The sequence below is a fragment of the Vigna radiata genome, chromosome 10, assembly GCF_000741045.1.
Source record: "Vigna radiata var. radiata cultivar VC1973A chromosome 10, Vradiata_ver6, whole genome shotgun sequence".
Classification (NCBI taxonomy): domain Eukaryota; kingdom Viridiplantae; phylum Streptophyta; class Magnoliopsida; order Fabales; family Fabaceae; genus Vigna; species Vigna radiata.
In genome coordinates, this window is record NC_028360.1 from 15,782,264 (window position 1) to 15,805,525 (window position 23,262).

The 23,262-nt window shown below is 32.1% G+C and overlaps 3 protein-coding genes across 3 annotated transcripts in view; 1 reads left to right on the forward strand and 2 right to left on the reverse strand.

Moving 5' to 3' along the window:
* Positions 1 to 653, forward strand: part of LOC106776255 (basic 7S globulin) — a 6,591-nt gene extending 5,938 nt beyond the window's left edge. The window contains exon 2 of the mRNA XM_014663648.2: positions 25 to 653. Within this exon, the coding sequence (XP_014519134.1) occupies positions 25 to 459 (435 nt within the window). The 3' untranslated portion in view covers positions 460 to 653. The remainder of the gene's footprint in view (positions 1 to 24) is intronic.
* Positions 654 to 5,235: 4,582 nt separating this feature from the next.
* On the reverse strand, positions 5,236 to 6,911 carry LOC106776207 (basic 7S globulin). The gene has a single exon (XM_014663584.2). The coding sequence runs from the start codon at positions 6,677 to 6,679 to the stop codon at positions 5,447 to 5,449; it is 1,233 nt and encodes a 410-aa protein (XP_014519070.1). The 5' UTR covers positions 6,680 to 6,911; the 3' UTR covers positions 5,236 to 5,446.
* Positions 6,912 to 11,310: 4,399 nt separating this feature from the next.
* Positions 11,311 to 20,345, reverse strand: LOC106774912. The gene is made up of 8 exons (XM_014661938.1): positions 20,246 to 20,345; positions 19,945 to 20,119; positions 18,481 to 18,576; positions 17,822 to 17,919; positions 17,264 to 17,340; positions 16,939 to 17,133; positions 11,554 to 11,589; positions 11,311 to 11,424 (listed from the first exon to the last, which is right to left on the reverse strand). Exons 1-8 carry the CDS (start codon positions 20,343 to 20,345, stop codon positions 11,311 to 11,313), a joined length of 891 nt encoding a protein of 296 aa, XP_014517424.1.
* Positions 20,346 to 23,262: the final 2,917 nt, after the last annotated feature.

Here is a 23,262-nt window from a genome sequence, read left to right on the forward strand (position 1 = left end):
AACAAGGGAAATGGGGGCACCAAGATCAGTACCATGAGTCCTTTCACCGAATTACAAACATCTGTCTACAAGCCTTTCATTCGAGATTTCCTCAAAAAAGCCTCGGACAGAAGATTAAAGAAAGTGGCAGCAGTGGCACCATTTGAGGCATGTTTTGATTCAACCAGCATTGGTAGTTCTGCAACAGGACTAGTTGTGCCAACTATTGATCTATTGCTGCAAGGGGGAGTGCGGTGGAGTATTCATGCGGCGAATTCCATGGTTATGGCGAAGAAAAATGTTGCATGTCTGGCGTTTGTTGATGGAGGGACAAAGCCTCGAATGTCTGTCGTGAAAGCTTCAATTGTTATCGGTGGATATCAGTTGCAGAACAACCATTTGGTGTTTGACGTGGCTTCCTCTAAATTAAGCTTCAGTTCATCGCTTTTGCTCCATAATGCCACGTGCTCTCACTCTTGAATCACACGTGCTTATGGCGCGTTGAAGAACATGTCATAGATTTTCGCTTTTGATTTTGAGGAGAATAAAATAATAAATTTGTTGGGTTTGTAGACAGAAACACGCATGGGTGTTTCTTGCGTGTCTCCTTTACACTGTAGAACTTTCTGAATTATGTAAAAATAATAAAGTTATTATTGTCTTTAGTATTATAATTATTAAATATAAACAGTTTTTATAATTTTATTTTAAATAGTTTTTATTTATTTTGTAAGTAAATTTTAATTAAAAATAGTTAAGTTTAAAACTTATAAAAAGTTAAAATTTAAAGAAACAGTTAGGATAAAATAGTTAATTTTTTAAAATAACGCATTTAAATTACACTATTCCCGTTACAAAAAAAACCCCACTTTTATTTTTAAAAACCCACTTGTGCAAGTTTAGTTTACAAAAAAATTGCATGTTCCATTATTCGGCAAGTTGAAACCTTTGAGCCACCCTCTTTGACTAAGCACCACTAATTAATAACATGGTCATGGAGTCATGATATGATGACTTTGCATAAATGCAATGGGCCCTAGGCATTGCTACAAAAGAAGAACATAGCATTTGGAATCTACACTGTCATGCTTCTTTTTAATCTAATTTAAATTTAAATTCTAATTAAATTAACTCTATATTCATTTGGATAAAATGGAAACTATTATATTTCATAAATTTAAATTAACTTTTATTACTTCCTTTATTTTAATTAACCAGTAAGAGTAATTCTTAACTTTAAATTTTTTACGTGACTTCAAAATGAGATTTGCGGGAAACTTGTTTTTCTGGAAATACTTTTTACTAATATTTTTCACAATTTTTTTCATGAAAAGAGGTGATTAAGAATTAAACTTGTACAAAGGAAAGATGGTGTGTAATTAATTACTGTAGCAGAAATAATAAGTTTTCCAAAATCATCAACTTGAAACCTTCCATTAACAAATTTAGGGCTTCAGAGAAGTGTACCTTAACAATGACAAGGGAAAGCACTAAATATATCATTCATATCATATCCCATATGAAATTTACTCAAGATTGAAACAAAAAAACAAAAGTCCCAAAGGCTTGAAACCAAGCCCGTAACTGGATGGGCCTAATGTTGGTAGGACCCAAAACAAATGCACTACGATTATTTGAAAAAAAAAATTAAATATATGTTTTGATCATTATATTTGTGTCCAATTCTCAATTGGTCCTCATGTTTTTTTTTGTTCCAATTGAATCCAAATATCTGTTAATTTGAGGCAATAAAGTCCTCTCCGTTAACTTCTCACTAACTCCGTCTAACTGTGCTGAGCTGTTTAGGGCTTAATTGGTCATTTTAAATGATTTTATTACATGGAAAATTTGTACGTGTAAAACTAAATTCCTCTAAATTTGTTAACCCTAAACCCTTATTTAAATTAAGACATTGTTTCCCATTTCACCTTATTACCAACCTAATCGCAACCTAAATCAAACCTTGTTTAACATAGACAATTTGATTCGTGATTACCATTCATTTAATTTGATCATATTCTGTTATTAGTCAATCACACCATTCATTTAAGATGATCAACAACCGATGATATATTCAAGAAATCAACCTAAAGTAATCGATTAAGAAAGGTTAATCCAGAAAAATAAACTAAGAGAAGTTGGCAAAAGAAAAATCAATTCAAAATAATCAATAAAAAAAGTCGATCTATAAATATGTGTCCAAAATAACTAAATGTATAATAATTCTTAAAATTAGAGAGTTTAATTAACAGTTGATAATCGGGACTTGATCAAACGGACTTACACTACACATATGCTTCAACTTATGATCTATTCATCCATAAGCATTAAAGAAACATATTTGCTTTCTCCAAGCACCCATTTTGATTAAACAAAACACACAAAACTGCCAATAATAACTACCGCACTTCAAAAATGGCCACTGTTGAAATTTCAACTATAGTTAGTTAAGAAAGAACCAGTGTTGGGTGAGTTAGCATTTCCATGTAATGAAATGGAGGGTCGATTGAAGTGTAAAAATTCCTTTAAAAGAGAACAAATCCCTTTTTAGTTCAACACGAAAAAGTCATGCAGCTATACAACATACTAGCCAACAAGCCGACCCATTTTCCACACATTTATCATAACGTGTTAAAACAACGATATTTGTTTGAAAATCAGCTTTTACGAAAGTGAAGGGATGTTATACATAACCACACATATATCGCCGTTCCTTTAACGTTTGTTTCTCTGGATCGATTATTTTAGATATTTAATAAGTTTCGAAATCATAATTTTTTTTATCAAGTTAAAACTCATGCTAATTCATGTAAAAAATGACAAAAAAGACAGTATGAGCCGAGTTGGTTGCGAAACATATACGACAATGCGATGCGATGAAGCGATTAAGCAATAGAATTGGGACATAACCTAACACACCACGTAGTTAAATTAAGTGGCGTGTGTAATGTAAAGTGAGTACACGAAAACGTGAAAGGAAACTGTCCCGTACGATGCTTTTCACAGTGACTCCTACCCTTATCAACAACGCCTTGTCCCATTCATCGCTATCCCTCGTCAACGTGTCAAAACTACAATTCTATCATATCCATTTCCTATTCTCCTCCCTAATATTTCACTGCTCTCAATTACTTTACTTTTTTTTTTTTTACTTTATACTCAGACACCCAATCATATTTCGCAACATGTACTTCGTACAATAATCATATCTTACAAGATAACGTTGCAGTAATTTGTACTCAACTTCCATTTCTATACGTGTCGACACAAGATGGTGTTCAAATCTCAAGAGTATCGCCTCCTTCTGAGGTTGCAGTATTGCCAATTCACTTTGAGGAAGATAACTATAACAAAATAAAGATATTGGAATTCACCAGTTTCTTTAGTTTTAAAACTCTTTCTGATTTTGTATGTATAAAATATTTTTTTTTTTTCTAGTGTGAGCAGCAGAAATGGAATATGCTGAGGATATCAATAGCACCACAGATTGTCTCCCCAACCTATAGTTATAGCAAAAATAGTAAATAAGTTAAATATCCACTATAATGAGTATGGATGTGGGAGTTGTATTTATGGTATCAATCCGTCTTCCTTTGGACCTATATATAATATATTATTTTAGTAGTGTAAAGAATTCTAATCAAGTTTAATTTTAAAATATTATAATAGAGAATTATGTGTTCTGTTATTTTCTTATTATACATTATTTAAGACTATATTTTAATATCACGTTTGAATATTTTTATGTTATGTTTAATCCATATAATAATAAAAGTATAATTGTTTACTATTTAGCTTTTAAATTAAAAACTTACATTTATGAAACAATTAAAATGTAGAAATAATACTTTTTTGTACTTATGCATAACAATATTTTATATTGCGTTAACATATAATATTTTTAAAGTAGTAAAATCTCTATCCTTTTTTTCTCTATTAAGAACTCGTTTGAAATTTCTCTTTCTCACCTGTCCCATCACCTTCACTTTCACTGTTTTTCACACTTCTGTGATAAAGCAGTATTGTGAATTTTTTTTCTTAATGACCCAATAAAACAAATTCTTATTTTCTAAGTGATGAAAACAAATAATGAAATAATAAAATGTTGGTTGCATATCTATATCTAACATATATATTTTGTGTTTGCAGAAATAATCCAAGATTGAAATTTTAAATATAAATAAATTAATTGAAAATAATGAATTTTAGTCCGCTTATACCATATATTTACGCACTCTTTTCAAATTTGTATAACTAATAAACGTAAGTTAAAGAAATAATTTCAAACTTTTTAAAATACTATAAAATATAATAACGTATTTATCTATAGCACATGCACAATACTAATATATTGGATATTATATATATATATATATATATATATATATATATATATATATATATATATATATATATATATATATATATATATATATATATATATATNATATATATATATATATATATATATATATATAATTTGATAAATGATATCTAAAAAAATCCATAATTTGTTTTTTTTATTCTATTATCACCACAAAGTCTTCATTGTCGTTAAATAAATAAACATGTTACATTTACACATTCAATTTTCATAAAGAAATATCAAACAAATTAGTGAATATACATAAAAAAAAATAAAAAATCATACTCCTCTTATGTAAGAGTATACTTCTGTAATTGATTTATTAGATTTTACAAGTAAAGGGATACAAGTATACATGGCCCAACGGATATGGAAACGGCAATTAAATTACTACGCACGGATACCCTATCCATATATACCTGGACAAACGTCCGCTAATTTTTTGTTTCTTGTCTACTCCATTAAAAAATAGAATTACTAGATGTAAGAATGAATAAAAAACTGTAATTATATCTGTTCTTAGCTTTAGTGTACATTAAAATAATTTAAAACCTATGCCACGGATTATGTAGCAGAGTGGCTGTACTTTGGAGACCTGCTGCCTTAAGATTATTTGAATTGACTATGAAAAATCAAAGAAAATAAAACGTTGAGTGTGCAATTGTAACAGTGCAGAAGACGGCATCTTGAAGGAATAAAAGGATATTTTTTTGGTTTTTCAGCTTCCTTGGGAGAACAAAAAACTGTGTGCTATGAGCTGTTTTTGTATCTTTACTTTGCCTTATATATCGGATATGCTTTTCGCACTATCAACATTCCACAATTAAAAATGCTTTTCTTATCAATCAAACACGCTAATTCAAACCCAACAGAGTCAACAAACAGGCATATGCTGGAGAAGAAGTATTTTAATTTAAAATATAAAAACAATATAACCAAAAATGCCATCGCCATACATAGGCACATAAGCAGTGTATACACATACCGCAGGGGAGTAAAAGGAAAAGGGTTATTACAGAACCTGTTAAACTCCTCAAAACTCATCTTAATCTAAGAAAACTATAAGGTATGGATAATAAACTATTATCACAAGAACTATGGTTAAACTGAAATCGGTTGTGCAGAAGATCCAGATTTCAAATCTGAGCAACTCGCGTGCCTCGTCAGGAGCGAAGGACTAAATCCCACCATGGAAGTATCGAAATCAAACTGAACCAACACATCTTCTAATTGATACCCTCCAATAACAATGGGATTTCTAGGGTTCTCGCCTCCGTCCACAAACCCTAAGCACATAACATCGTCGCTCACCTGCACCATCGAGTTTCTTCCGTATATACTCCACTTAACCATCTCGCTCTGCAACACCAGATCGATAACCGGCACGTTGGGTCCCACTTGCGAGATTCCAACTCCCTCGGACGAAAAACAGAGTCCAAAGGGGGAAACGGGACTCACTCTGCTCATGTTCAAAACCGAGGCGGCTTTCAAATACGCGCTCTCGAAGTTAGCGTAGATTGAGGTCTGGAGTGTGGTGTAGGGCACCACGGTGCTCAGCTGAGCGCCCCCACCCAAAGGGGTGTCAAAAGAGACCTTCTTTCCGTTGATTTTGACGGAATTAACGTTGATGGAAGGGTGGTTCTGGTCTGGGTTGGTGAGCAGAGGAGTGAAGGTGAGAGATCTGAGGATTTCGGAGCCGGGCTGAGATTCCTGGACCATGTTCCCAAATTGAACAACTCCAGAAGATGGGGAGAGACAGAGAGAGATTTTTCTCTGGGTTCCAACAGAGTGAAAAACCTGAGACGAGAAAGAGGTGCGAGATCTGTCGAGACCCACCATGCCTTTAGCCCCGGTGGCCAAACCATTCAAGAGAAGGGTGGGTGCGCAGGTGAAGAGAAGCTGGTGAGAGGGTTCAAAGAGGTCTTCGACAAGCTCACCTTCGGCGACCTTTTTCCCGGTGATGGTGTTCTCGGCAGAAATCTGACACGCTTGGTCTTGATCCACCGGGTTAGCGAGGCTGGAGAGCCACCTGTGGGTCTCGATTTCAGGACCCTTGGCCGTGAGGCAGCGAACAGAACGGTGGAAAATAGTGGCGAGAGATGCAGATGGGGCGGTTCGGGAAGCACAGTCAACCCAGAGGGAGGAGCCGCCGAGATCAAGCACAAATTTAGCCTCTTCAACAGGGGTGCCGTAAGAAAGGGTGGTTAAGTACTGGTGCGTGGAGTGGTCTTTGATAACGGGTAGGGCGAGAGAAGACTTGTAGGCAGAAGAGGGAACAGAGAGAAGGTAGAGAAGGGTGAGAGAGAGTGGGAGAAGGAGGGAAGAGGAAGCCATGGTAGAGAGGTGAGAGTGAGAGCAGTTGGTAGTTGAAAAATAGGTTTGAGAGAGTCGAGTCGCCGCGGCTTGTTGAAATATAGTTGTTGTTGGGTTTGGGGTTGAGTTGGGTTTGAGGGATAAGAGAAGGTGGGAATTAAGAAAGGAAGAATAGTGGTGTGTGAACTTTTTTGGTAGTAGCTGACTAGATGACACACCTCGTGCTTATCTTCTCTTCTTCTCTCTCTTCATAAACAAACGTAATTGGCATGTGAGAGACTGATGACTCACTCCTCCTTATAATGCCAAAGGACATCCATCTCTTTAGGTAGCAAAAAGACAAACCAATTTCATTCGCCAAAACTTCCCATCCTCTATCCTTTCCACAACACACAATCTGGCTACGCGTTTCACCCTTCTACGTCAATTATTAATGCTAACAATAAATAATATTCACATTTACAATAATGTCCTTTCGACCCTCCAGGGGCCAGGCGCCACACCCCTTTAAGAAAGAATCCTCCAATTATGCTTCGGATAAACTCTCTCTCTACTTTTAAACTCTACTTAACTTGTCGGTGCCTTCCTTATTACATCCCGCGCTTATCACCGTCCATCACAGACATTGCTTTTCCTATATTTTTCAATTTTAACGCTAGCCCCTCTTACTTTTTTTAGATACCTGTTAATACTCTCCATATTTTGCTATTTCACCCTTCCAAATTTCTCTATTCAGTCCCCATCTTTTATTGTATTATTATAAATAAAAAAGCTGGTCGTAAATCATTATCATTATTGCGACGATACTTGTAATGGTTACGTGCCAAGCAATCTCCTACACACCTAATTTCTTGTGAATGATTAAAGGTGACCGTTTTATAAATCGAAATAATAAATTTGAAAATTGAGAATGATCAGCCAAGAGCACTTTTAACGCAACTGTTGAGTGAAAAGCAACCTTGAAAGCAACTATTAGAAAGTAATGGTGCGATGAAAAAATAGTGGAATCAAAAAAATTAATTTGAATTGAAAAAGTATATCGCAAGGTCATTAAGAAACTTTAGTAAGATTCTTTGAGAAAATGATTTACTTAAAGTAAGAATTGAATATGATGCTACTCTAAAAGAAAAGAAAATTGATAATTTTGACCTCACGAAAAAGAGTAACTTCTCACATGGGTTCTGGAAATGGATATGTCCCAAATTAATGACTCCACTTGAATCAAACAATTTCAGCATGTGTTTAGAGAGACGTTCTAACACGTATAATTGAATTTTGAAGTCAAATTATAGAAACATAAAAAAACTATTTATTTTTTCTTTTATTTGGGAACTAGTAGCTTTAAATTTGACGTCAGTCAACAATTTAATATAATTGAGTTTGTATTTTCCTTATAAGTTCAACCTAATCCAATGCTAAATCAAACGAGATTATGTTCAGCCTAGTCATCACTTATCCAAATTACATAGTAATAATAGGTTATGAAATAGGCGAGAACATTATCGTGGTTGCTTTATTGCCTCTCATTTTTCTGTGTCGGTTGTTCCAACTCAAGATTAAACCCATAGATACCAAAAACATTATTATATGCCTATAGTTTCAATTAATTTAAGATGATATTACTTATTTTATTTTATTTGAGTTATGAAATTTTGAATATTATTGCTTCTATCTTGTTTGCTGCTATAACTGTAACCGTAAACACTGTTGTTATCCTCCAAACTCAAAGAATTTACATTTCGAATTTTGCAACGCAACATGAGATGCTACCGTGTTGAAGGGAGTTGCGTGTAATTACACCATTCACATGATAAGAAATAAAAAACTCAACTCGTGAGAGTCACATAAAGTATTTTAAAAAATAATAGTATTATGATATATTTTTATATTTATTTGATACGGAATATAAGAATAACATGATAAAAAATATAAAAATTTATATATTGTTTTTAAAAATATAATATTAAATAAATATGAAAAAATTAGATGGTTAAAGAATTATTTTTGTAATAATATTAAAAAATGTAGGAATAAGCCAACGAAGTTTTCGTTGAAAATGGGCAATATTTATTACTTCGTCTTGCATGAGGGGATAAGAACGTCACTGATAATGTCTTTGACATATTATATGTTATTGTCTATTGAATTGAATGTATCGATTTTTATGGTGGGTTATGGGTGAAGTATTTCCAACCAAAATAGTACGATTAGGTGTTGAAGTTTTCTTTGGTCTTTTAAGGTTGATCATAATCAGTTATCTACTTATTCAATTATTAACTGGTTTTTAACATATATTCCTAAATATTTAATATTAACTTGGAGGTAAGTGGAAAAAAGTATACACGTGATAAAATAGTGACGGATAAAACAACATGATCATACTAAATATAAAAGAAAAAATAGTATACTAAGAAAGAACAATTTTTCTATAAATAAATTTTGAAGTATAAATTAGAAAACAAAATATACACTTAAAAGTTTTAGTTAAGTCTTCGGATATTTATTATATCAGAATAAAATCTGGCTATCTTATTTAATAATAATAATAATATATTAAGAGAGCGTATTAAAAATGTATTAATTAAAATATTCTATTTGTATTTTCAATTGATTTTTTTTTGACAGGTAATCAATTTGGTACAAGATTTGGTACTGTAACAAAACCATGTGCTATTAGTTGTTTAGTCACATTTCGCTATTTAGTTAGTGACACGCACATTAATCTTTATCACATATGTGGATCATGTCAATGTGTCATAGGGCCCAGTGGTCCCCCTTCTCAAACTCTATATAAAACACATGTATCTATTATTCTTTCAAATTATTTATTTTTTACATTATTAATTATTTTAGATCAGTGAACAATTATAGAGAACAATGTATTAAAATAAACAGGAATATCCTAAACACACGTCAAAAGATAATAAACTCATGAAAATACATCTGTCTAAAAGCAAGAAATAAGCGGAATCAATTTAATCATAGATAATTAAATTTTTAATCTCTTTGATGTAAAATTAATTGGTTTTTACTCAAAATTTTAATACATTTTAACTTTTAAACTGTAAAACTTAATTGTTAAATTAAATTCTTTTATTTGTAAAACGTTTTTCAATAAATATTAAAACGAATCATATTAAATATATACAAAATTCAAATATATTTTATGCATAAAAAATTTAATGTAATTGAATTAAAAAATCATATATATATTTATTTTTAAAATTTTGAAATTAAAATGTATCAAAATTTTGAATATAAGTAAATTTTAATTTTGCGTCATATTTCAAAAATTAAAAACATGTTTAATCTTAAATAAATATAAATCTATATAGCAGATAGGAAATTTCACTAAATTAAACATAACAAGGTTGTTTAATAATTATTGTACAAAATAAAATAAAATAATAAAAAAGTAGAAGAAGTTGGTGAGTAAACTCTTTCCGCGTAATGGATGTAGTTGTTGACCACGTGTGGAGTTACAAAATTATCTCGTGAGCTGAAATCAATAAAATTATTATAGTATGTTCGTGACTATAAAATAAAACACGATAATAAAAGAATATAAAATAAAAAGGATTGAAATGTCACTAAATCATTTTATTCTCCTGAGATTAAGCAAAAAAATATTTTAGTGGTTTCTAGTAGATAATATTTAATTATTTAAAAAAATTATATTATAATATTTTTTTTATTAATTGAGTTTTATTTTATTAGAATTACTTTTTGTTTAAAAAAATTCTGCCTTTATCTTTTATATGTTTTAATATTAGATTATGATATATGACTTATAGTTCGAAGTTTACAATTTTACTTAATCATAATATTAAAGAGGGGTAAAAGTTTTTTTTTTTTTCTTATTTCGTTGAATATGGTTAATAAATTTGTAACAAGCGGAGTGTAGGAATTTGCATCTAATGTTAAAAAATTTTATATATGAATTTTTGTTCTGCTAGGATTGAGGATGTTTTGTTCGTTGATTAGAGTTTTATACGTGACAATATATGTAAAGTTGAATATTTGAAGTTTGTGAGGGTTCACATGTGTACAATATTTTTTAGAGTTTTAAGAGCATTTATCAGATAAGAAAAACTAGTTTATTTATAGTAATTATTTTGTCAAATTGATAGGTAAAATAATATGATTAATTTGAATTGTTAGGTGATTACTTTGCTATGATGTTTTGGTTGTATCAATATTGTTGTTGATAAAGTTGATTTGATTTGGTTATGACTATCCAATTTTTTATATCTAGAGGTTATTTTGAACTAAAAAATTATATTTTAAACTAAGAAATAGCTTAAATTGTATAGATAATCAACATGGACAATTTATCTTGATCAAATTAGAAACTCAAACTATGACGTTAGGTACTACTACAAAACCGTTGGGTAACACTTGTAGGAACTAAGTCAGTGAGGTCCAACAGTCTAGATCATCAACCACAACTCTAGTACGGTTGGACACTCACAAGTTAGTGGTCAAAGGTGTCAAATGCCACTTTGGGATCGATGGACGTTCACTTGACAATGAATCCTAAGGAGTTTGACATGAGGTGTTGAAAACCTTGCATTAGGCGTCTTTTTTTTTTTTTTTTTTTCTGTTGGATGGCACTTGAAATTCAATTTCAGTGTCCATGGGAAACATGACACTCAACGCTTGTGTTCTTCTAACGAGCACATAACCTCTGATTGCAAAACTTTATCTGGCACGGCTCTGCCGCTGTCTCTATCGCCACGGATGCTGAATCGATGGCGCAATCGGACCTGCAAAGCAAAATCCAGAGAAGAACAGAAATCCCAGTCTCTCGGTCGAACCTTCGCCGTGGTGCAACCATCTCCCTTGCGTCTTTATCGTCAACCTAGAAGTAGAAAACCACAAGAGGCACACCACACCATCGCACCACCACTTTCTCCTTCGTCTTCATCAACCTGTGAATCAAAAACACACATAATCCAGTTCACGACGTAGGCAGGAAGGCCTTCTTCCAACTCCCAAGTTCCTCAGACGAATCGATGCCGTTGGACTCAATTTAATAGCAAGGATTGAATTGTTACAATTTATACAAAATTAGAATCTAAAAAAAAAAAGAAGATTAAATTAAGATTATGCCCGAAAATACAGATCTTATAAATGATTAAACCAAATTTAAAAAAATCTTTCACATTTGGTGTTTGAAAAAGAATTGCTTCTAAAAAATGATACTGATACACCTAAAAAAGAATGTTAAAAAAATTTAAGCCAGGTTAAGAGAAAAAAGAAAGTAAATTTTGGCTTAATCATTGTGCAATAGTGATAGTGAAAGTTTTGTTTCTTTTTGGGATTTCACAGATACAGGGTTTAACGGAGAAGGAGAATATTCCATCAACTTTTCTGCTGCGACTAAAATACAATGGTTGTCTTTCACCTCTGGATTCCACCATTAAAATTAATAAATCCAAATCACCATAAGTGCTTGTTTTTTACATCATATCATAGGCATTCAAAAGTCTCTCACTACAGTCATTTATGTCAGGGAGATTACCAAAATAGGAGTTTTGAATGTTAAACTCATTTGAGAAATTATTGGCAGAAAATAAAAAAATAAAAATATTTAGGAGTAAATTGATAACTTTAAATTTATTTTTGAATTATCATTCAAGGAGTCCTAGAAGCTCAGTGTCTTCAAGAAGCTTCATATTTGTGGGGAAAAGAAAACTAGTGGTGTACACAGTCTCATATTGAGCCGTGTGAACAAGAAGCATCTTGAACGAATCAAACGATATTCGGTGCGCCACATCTTCTGTCTTTTTGGAAGAAAATTTTGTGTGATAGATCAGTTTTTAGGAAGAAGACAACCAAGATTTAATTCAAAATTTGCGTGACATGGACTGTAATAAAAAAAGATAAAATGCATTCAGACAATATTTGTTAAAAACATATATATTCAACTCAAACCAAACATCACACTTTGGAGCCAAACTAATCCCACATGAAACATGTGTGAAAAACGCTCAACAATGTAAGTGGAAAAGTTTTACTTACTGAGTAGTAATACTATCAAATACTCTTATATTCATTTGACACAGAATATAAGGGTAAAATGATTCAAAAAATATAAAGTTTTATAATTTTTTAAGAAAAAAGAGAATAAAAAATAAGTAAAAGTGTTATATTTTTCAAATGAATGTAAAATATTAAGGTGTGTCAAAGAATCATTTTTCTTACTGAAAGTGTTATACATACTTCCTATAATATATTTTTCTCTTATTATTGGTTGAACAATATTGCTATATTTAACCTTTTTATTTTCAACAAATTTCATGGGTACAATGGTTATACATTGAGATTGTAAGTAAGTTTCATGGTCATACATTGAGATTGTAAGTAAGTTTCATGGTCATACATTGAGATTGTAACTAAGTTTCATGGTTATACATTGAGATTGTATGAACAGACTATTTATCTAGTCGAAGAATGAGTCCAAGTACACAGACGTTAAATTTATTTGGTCCAAAAACGTGTCCAAGTGAATGCTGTGCTTATTTGGTTCAATAACTAGTCCAGGTGCAAAGATGAATTAATTATATATAAATGAAAAAAACCTTTGCCTAATTATATATAGTGAAAATTTTTATAATGCATAAACTATTGTTTAATGTTTGTGGCTTCAAGTATATCCACATTCTCTGAATCATTAATTTAAATTAAATTTTACAACATTATCTTACAAGACTATAAAAAAGTTAAATACAAGTTTAAAATACGAAGTTTAAGTTCATACTCGATGATAAAATGTTAAAATATAAAAGATATGAAATTTATTTGGGCGAAAAAGGTGTCCAAGTGAATGTTGTTGAAGAAGTTGTCCAGGTGCAAAGAGGAGTGCTAGATTATTCATAACTAAGATCATTTGTACTCTCAGAAAACCATGTGATATCGATTTGATTAGTGACGTCAGAACTGAAAGCTCCTCGCATGCTCTTTTGACACTCTTTCTTTTTGAGGAAAGGAAAATGATACACAATGCTCTGTTAAAGGCTCCATGATCAGCCTCACCAACAACACCACACTGCCGAGAAACTTCACATCCAAAATATTTAAAATATATATTAATTCAAACTCATTTTATCATAAAGTTATATATATTAATTCACCTTTAATCAGATTCAAACTCATTTAATTCACTAAGTCAAATACACTTAAACTCACATCCAAAATATTTAAAAAATTTGCAATCCAAATAATAATTTGACTCAGATTAAAATCCATTTTAACATCTTGAACTCAAATTAATTAAATCAATGTTAAAGAATAAATTTAATATAGACATATTAAAAGAGTATGATAAAACCTTTTAAATATAAGAAGTGAATGAACTAAGAAAACATATTTAATGAAGAGATATATATGGTATATCCCACACGTAAAATCACAAATAACTTTATGATAAAATGTTAAGCAAATTTAAAAAATATTTAATAAATAAAAACCAAGCTATAAAATATTATTTGATTTTTATTAGAGCTTTGTATTCAATAAAAATCAAATTAAAATAAAGTGAATTTTATGATTTATGACTGGTTAGAGCAATTTTTTAATTAAAAACCAAATCTAACCTAAAAACACGAGTGAGGAGGGGTAGAATCAAAACGTTCCAAAAAAGAAATATGGGTTGTGGGAAGATAAAAACGAGAGGTGGAAAAATGGATCAAAATGTAAAATAACGAGCATTTCTTTATGCACCTCCATGTTTTCTTTCTAAACTTAGTTCCAGTGAAATGAATTAATTACCTTTTATTAAAAAATTTATACTTCCAAATATATATTACAGATTGTACGAATATAAATTTTTATTATGAAATATATAAATTTGTTCCAAAATATAATTTATATTTTATATTCTTTTTAAAATTTGTATTATAGATTGTACAATCAGAAAAATAAATTTGTATTATAGATTTATAATCTAAAATGTAATTTGTATCCCGATTTGTCTTTCAAATGTATATTAAGGATTATACATTCTACTATATAATTTTGTATTACAAATTGTAAAATTTAATTTTTCATCTTTGGGTAACTTGTTGCGAACATTTTTGCTGAGAAACAAATGCCGCAATAGTCGTAGTTATTACGTATCTTGTGAAATGTATCTGATTTAATGATTTGATTAATACATTTTCACTATTTGGAAAGCTAATATTTTATTTAGAAATTTGTAATTGCTTAAGTAGTTAGTCTTTTCTTTATTAAAAATGTAGCTGTACTTTATCTCATTTAGAGAAACTAACTATTAAATATTAAATCTTATTTGTACATATATTTAAATAATATACAGTTTAAACACCGAGAGAACCACCATCTTGTGATTCATAGGAAGACTTGAACCTTTAAATTTTATGCGGTTTAATCTAAATAAAAATACCCACTCTCCGTTTAATCTCATTTCTTCTAGTAAGGTGGTATTTTTTCTTTCTTTATATTGTATGTGTTGGGTACGGTATCTAACCAGAGCGATAAACTTATCCTGTTTGAACCATCCTTTTAATTAGGTTACTGCTATAAAGGTAAGTAGATGAAAAATTATAATTCGATCAATACTAAAGTTATTGTTATTGGACTAATGAATTGAGCAAACAAACAATTAATAGCTCTTGATTGACAGTTAATAAAAATTTAACTGGTTAAAATAGTTGTTACAACTGCTTGGTAGTTAGTAAAATATTAATCATTTGTTGATAATGGATCAGACCTAAAAGTAAGCTCGTTTTAATATTTATAATATATGTTTTACAAAAAGGTTAAGTAACCAATTATAAATATTATCATTATTATCATACAAATTATTTACTTGAACGTCAAAGTCGATATCCTCCCACACTTAAACTGAAAAAATTAAAGTAAAAGATTCAGAAGTGAAAAAAATAAAGAATACGAAAGGTGTGTCTCTTAACCCCATCCAATTATATACAGAAACACTATGAATCTTGACGGCAAAGTGCTAATTATGGTTCGCACTCATTATTGAGGAGCCTGCAAAACATTCCCTCCAAGGTACATATAATATTTTTCAATTTAAACATAATTTAATCCATTTTTGGATGTGAACTGCTCCTACTTGCATCCCTTTTGATACATACATACATATATATATATATATATATATATGGGAGTAGATGCGTATTGAAAACTTTTCTTTATCTCCATTTCTCTTAACAAAACAATGTATCGCCCTCATTTTCTATTTTTCTACCTTTGTCTTTTTATGATATGATGATACATAAATACTTTATTCGACTAAACATTCACCTGATGTTAATAATATAGTATGTTTATTTTAAAATATAAAATTAATTTAAGATAAATATTTTTGAAAAGTAAAAGTAAGTATTTTAAGGATGTATAGAAAGATTAAAGGATGTCCATCTAGTATTTTCCATCTTTCATTGTTAAAATTATACTTTCGATCCTGTCTGTTTCTTCTTATAAATATTCCATCTTTCATGAGTAAGAATTAGATTTTCAATCTTGTCGACTTTCTTCTTATACATATTCCATCTTCCATTACATTTACAGTTATATTTTCAATCTTCTCTATTTCTTCTTCATGTGGAACTTGATATTAAGAAATGAAAATAAAACTCATTTTAATCAAAAAATAGGTTTTAGGAAATATATTAAACATGATAAAAATAGATAAAATTTGTTTCTGTAATTGAATATATCAAATTAATTTATTTTTAATTTTTAAATCTCTGACGATAGAAAATTTTAATAAAAATGGTAATAGGTTGACATTTAATAAATTTGTACACACACCTTTTATTTATTATTTTATCATTTATTACTCTAGTGTGTGTTATGAAGTGATTGGTGGGGCATGTTAAAGAACAATATCGACCAGGGAGAGTAAGATGTGAGACAGGAACAAGACATCTCCTCATCGAATAAGCTGTGCCGCCAATAATAAAACAGATTTTACACTTACTCTCTTTTTTCTATCTCCATTTACCTTCAGCAATGCTCATAGCTATAATATCTTCTGGTCTACCTTCCATTTGACATCCACTAATATCTCGTTTCAGCCCTGCCTTGTCCAAATGCTTCTTTGGCATTTAAATCATAGATTTTGCTTGTATCATCTCATAATTCAGTTTTCCTTGGTCAAACTTACAAATTACACGTTAAAAGTTGTAAGTTATAACTTACAAAAAATATGTTACAGATTGCAGGTTACAAATAATAAGTACATGTCATATATGTAACTTACAACCTATAACGTATTTGTAATCTGTAACCTGTAACCTGTAACCTGGAACCTGGAACCTGGAACCTGGAACCTGCAACCTGCATCCTGGAACCTGCAACCTGGAACCTGCAACCTGCCCCTGCAACCTGCAACCTGCAACGTGCAACCTGCAATCTACATCCTGCAACCTGCAATTTGCAACCTGCAACCTGCAATCTGCAACTTGTAAACTGTAACCTGCAACCTGCAACGTGTAACCTGTAACCTCTCTGCAACCTGTAACCTATAACTTGTAACTTGCCACCTACAACCTGTAACCTGTAGCAGGCAACCTGCAACCTGTACACTGTAACCTGTAACCTGTAACCTGCAACCTGTAACCTACAACTTGCAACCTGTAGCAGGCAACCTACAACCTGTAACCTGTAGCAGGCAACCTGCAACCTATACCCTGTAGCAGGCAACCTGCAACCTGTAACCTGTAACCTGTAACCTGTAACCTGTAACCTATAACCTCTAACCTATAACCTATAACTTGGAACCTGTAACCTGTAACCTGTAACCTGTAACCTGCAACATGTAACCTGCAACCTGTAACCTGCAACCTGTAACCTGAAACCTGTAACCTGTAACGTGAAACCTTTAACCTCTAAGAATTAATCTCTAACTTCTAACCTTTAACCTCTCAGAATTAATCTCTAACTTCTAACCTTTAACCTCTCAGAATTAATCTCTAACTTCTAACCTNAATCTCTAACTTCTAACCTTTAACCTCTCAGAATTAATCTCTAACTTCTAACCTTTAACCTCTCAGAATTAATCTCTAACTTCTAACCTTTAACCAATAACCTGTAACCTACAACCTGCAACCTGAACCTTTTACCTGAAACCTGTAACCTGCAACCTATAACCTGTAACCTGCAACATGCAACCTGCAATCTGCAACCTGTAACTTGCAACTTGTAACCTGCAACCTGTAACCTGCAATCTGCAATATGCAACCTGCAACCTATAACCTGTAACCTGCAACCTGCAACGTGTAACTTGTAACCTGCCCTGCAATCTGTAACCTATAACCTGTAACCTGCAACCTGCAACCTGTAACCCGCAACTTGCAACCTGTAACCTGCAAACTTTAACCTATAACCTCTAACCTGTAACCTGCAACCTGCAACCTGCAACCTGTAACCTGTAACTTGTAACTTGTAACCTGTAACCTATAACCTGCAACCTGCAATCTGCAACATGTAAGCAGGCAATCTGCAACCTGTAACCTATAACCTGTAACCTATAACCTGTAAACTGAAACCTGTAACCTGTAACCTGTAACCTCTAACCTGTAACCTATAACTTGTAACCTGTAACCTGCAACCTGTAACCTGCAACTTGTAACCTGTAACCTGCAACCTGAAACCTCTAACCTGTAATCTGTAACCTGTAACCTGTAACCTGCAACCTGTAACCTGCAACCTGCAACCTGTAACCTATAACGTGCAACCTCCAACCTGCAACCTGTAACCTATAACCTACAACCTTTGCAACATGCAACCTGCAATCTGCAACCTCCAACCTGCAACTTGTAACCTATAACCTGCAACCTGGAACGTGCAACTTGTAACCTGCCTTACAATCTGTAACCAATAACCTGTAACCTGTAACCTGCAACCTGTAATCTGTAGCGGGCAACCTGAAATTTGTAACCTGTAACCTGCAACCTGTAACCTACTACTTGCAACCTGCAACCTGTAACCTGTAACCTGTAACCTCTAACCTGTAACCTGCAACCTACAACCTGCAACCTGCAACCTGTAACCTATAACATATAGCCTATAACCTGTAACCTGCAACCTACAACCTGCAACTTGCAACCTGTAACCTCATAACTTTTTGGCAAGTCTTCAAAATCGTTACAAGTAATATAGTGGATAAGTAAAGTATCATTCTCCCATGGGATTTGTGCAACACATGACAATTCTTCCTTTTATAATTCAATTAGACATCAAAATGCAGAAAACAACACAAGAAACTCTTTTTGGTATTTTATCAAACAGTTCGTGTGTAAGAAATTTAGATTTAAAAGACACTTCGTTGGAATTGGGTTTCATGAATCATATGAATATAAAGTCATCTTCAATATTTCATTACTTCATTCAAACATTCACATCAAGGCGTACTAGTCCTAATCCCGTAGCAACTAGTTCTAAATTAATATATCAAACTGTTAATCCCTTAGTCAATTTAACATACAATTTGCATTAAGTTTGATGCTAAGAATGACCAAGTTATTGAGTCTATCCCTAGATCCCAAATCACTTAGGTGCTCTATCTAAGTTTCATGTTCAAAATCAATTTCCATTAATCAGAGACATTAAAATAACGTTATATTTGCATACACATTGATAGTAAATTCAAGAAAGAGCATACGAACGAACAACGATATATTGAATAGGAAGATTACATCACAGTGAGTTCATTACATCCAATTCCAACGAAAGAAAAACTACTCCTAGTCATCTAAACATACACATTTGAAGTAATCCCTTGCAAAAGTGGTGTCTTGATGCCTTTAAGCAGTCTCCTGAAGTTCCTGAGATGTTTTCGATTCTTTTCTTTTTCTGAAACTTTTGTCAAGGGTTTTTCTTTCTGTCAATTTTTCACTTTAAAAGCCAATTGAAAATAACTAATTCACTAAGCGCACAACTCTTCATGCACTAAGCGAATATTCAACTGCAACATATCTTTAACAGTCCTTTATTTGCTCAACGAGTTGTGCTGGTGCCCTGAACGAATAAAAATCCTTTTAGCTGAGCGATTTAATGTTGGCTTAGCGAGAAACATCTGACAACACTCCACTTTGATGTATAAATTCTTGTACAATTGCGTAAATAACTTTCCTACTTCCTATTACAACTTTTCAATGAGGAAAACACATTATTTCATGAATAAATACATATTTGAGCTAATTAATAAGTGTGAAAACATGAATTTTTTTCATACTTATCAAACCTGCCACCTGTATCATCTAATTTGTTACTTGTAATTTGTAACGTGTAACCTGAAATCGGAAACCTTTAACCTCTCACCATTAATCTCTAACTTATAACCTGCAATATGCACCCTACAACGTATAACCTGCAACCTACACCCTGCAACGTGTAACCTGCAACCTGCAACTTGCACCCTCCAACCTGCAACCAGCAAACTACAACCTGTAACCTGCAAACCACAACCTGCAAAATGCAACTTGCAACCTACAAACTGCAACCTGTATCATCTAATTTGTTACTTGTAATTTGTAACGTGTAACTTGTAATCTGAAACCTTTAACCTCTCATCATTAATCTCTAACTTCTAACCTGTAACTTGTAACCTGCAACCCGCAACCCGCAACCCGCAACCTGTAACCTGCAAACTGCAACTTGCAACATGCAACCTGCAAACTGCAACCTGTATCATCTAATTTGTTACTTGTAATTTGTAATGTGTAACTTGTAACTTGAAACCTTTAACCTCTCCCCATCAATCTCTATCTTCTAACCTGTAACTTGTAACTTATAACCTATAACTTGCAACCTGTAACTTGTAACATGTGACCTGTGACCTTGTTAAACTGCCTTTTAGTCGCATAAGACAGAACAAAGAACTGGTCCCCACTAATGTAGCATAGGGCAACCAAAATATCAATCCTAGGACTCAGCTAATTAAGATTAGAGTGTATGGTTAAGGTCTTGTATTTTATTTACTATTAAACTATTAAACAGGTTAAAATGAATGAAACTAAAAAGGAAAAAAATAACAATCTAAACTAAAATCTGTTTAAAAGAATAAAGAAACTGAAATGCAATATAAAAGAAAAGGAAATAACAGTCTAAACTACTCAAAACAAAGATAAAATCTAAATATTATAACTACCTAAAACTGCAACAGAACCTAAACTAAATTGAAAATTGAATGCAACTAAAATGATTTAAAATCCAGAACTGTAATGATAGAAATGATCAAATTAACACAAAATTTCCAAAGAATAAAAGTCACATAACAGAACCTAAATGAAAGGAAAATTAAAATCACAATCTGAACTACGAAATATTCTAAAATCAATTCAACAGAAATACTAAAAATAAAGAAACAAACTAAAGATATGAAGCTAAGCAAAGAACATAGACAATTGTACAATAGATTGAATGAAAGAGTCTCAATTCCTCTTCAGAAAGATATTCCGAGAAATTTAAGCCCATCACCGGGTCTTTTTAGTTCATATTTCAGAACTTAAAAGTGGAAATTCTCACTCAATTACTCAACCAATGCATAGTTTCACAAAAACTGAAAACACAACACTGAAATTGGACTTAGTCTGATAATGGCGAAGCTTAACATCTCTCAAGAAGACCTCTTGAAAATTTAGGCCCAATCCAGGGTCCTATTACATCCAGACAGATGTAAAATTTTGGATGTTTTCCTTCAAAATTATCATACACAGTTCAATACCAGCACACAAACACACATACTAGAAACGAAAAAAATAGAAACGATGAATCTTTATGCATTGGACTCTACTCTGACTCGAGAAGACATCTCAATGAATAATGCTCATCACATAGTCATTTAACTCCAAAAGGAATTATAAAATGCAGAGATCACAAAGTCGAATTCAATTTCCATAACAAAACAATTACAAAAATTGAAAACTGAATAAGAACAGAATGGAAAAGCACAAGAATAGAAACTGAAACAAGAAATCGAAAGTAACATCAACAATTTATTAGAATAGAAAGCTAATACCAGAATCCGCAGAGACAACTCACTTCTGTCACTCTCGTGAATTCCTCCGTGAAATCCAGTAACAAAATCCCTATTCTACAAAAGCGAATAAAACCCTAATATAGAGAATAAAGAACTGTAGCAACAAATGAAAGTGTGTCTGTGTCTAAGAGTCTCTCTGAAACTATTTACATGGCTGAAAACCCCTATATATAGGGTTGAAAGAAAGAAAGAAAAACAAATGAAAGAGGGAAAAGGGTAGAAGAAACTTGCACGAGACGCTTTGTGCTTCCCAATCGGATGGCTCTCGCTCTTCCTTTTGACAGTTTCATTTCCAGCCGTCCGATCAGGGTCGCGAGCTTCCTTTTCACTTGCGTCACTCTTCTTTTTCTGCGTCGCATAAGAGCCCTAGCTCAAGGGAATGTTTTCTGCCAAAATGAAGCATGTTGACGAGCTTTACTCCCCAAGGGCACCAACCAAAACGCTGTCGTTCCACTTAAGCCCAAATAGTGCAGCAGCCCAGTATCAATTCATTGCATCTACAGCAGACTAGTAGTTTAAACCCAATTGAAACAGCCCAATGCATTGATGCAGCAATAATATTGCAGAACAGCAATAACGACCCAACTTGTGCAGCCCATCAAAAGCACCGACTCAATAGTTTCAATTCAATCTGTTTAAAGATGAGGTCCAATTAAATTGTATCTGCAGCAAAGAAAAAATAATCCAATTAGTCAAGGCTGAGGCCCAATTTAAAATGGCTAGCCTACTCTGCACAAAGAAAAGGGCATTTAATCAAATAAGAAAATTAAAACCTATGAAACAAAAATTAAAGAAAAGAATTTTTATTCAAAAATTTTCTAAAGAAAAATCCTAATTTTCTATTTATTTGCAATTACTAAAAAAAATACTCTTTAAAACCTACTTTTAACTACAATTTTATAAAACTAAAGAAATTAAAGAAAAAACTAAAACTAACCTAATTCTAGTCAATAAGAAACTAAAACAAACTAATAAAGACTTATAAGACTAGAAAAAGATGAAAATATTAAGAATTATCACACCCCCACACTTAAAGAACTCCCCTCTTGGACAGGGACAAGCTAAGACTAAAAAGAAAAACAAATGACTTAATTCTAAAAAGGAAAAAGGCTAAACACGTAACAAGGGACACTAAACTATATCACAATCAACTCAACTCTGCCAATTTACCCAACTGTAGCTATTTTTCTCTATTCAACACTGCACAATCAAAATCATCAACTCCAAATCCAAGTTTCAACAACTCTAACAAGTAAAGAACAATTACAATCAACCAAGACAAGCAGAAAATCACAATTTAGAGAAGTAGCAGCCCAAATTTCAACCTCACATATGTAAGAAATTAATTATCTGCTGCTACATGAATACCGAGCGGAGTACCCCTAGTCTTTGTTTAATTTAAGTTTTAGACACAACCGAACCTTTCTTGCAACATTATGCAGAAAATCGCGAAAATTATTCTTAAACTAATCAATTATGTTATACTTATACCGAACTATGATGAATAAAATATTATGAATTATGGGATCTCATAATTAATCATGTAACTATCAAAATCACCTGTACATAT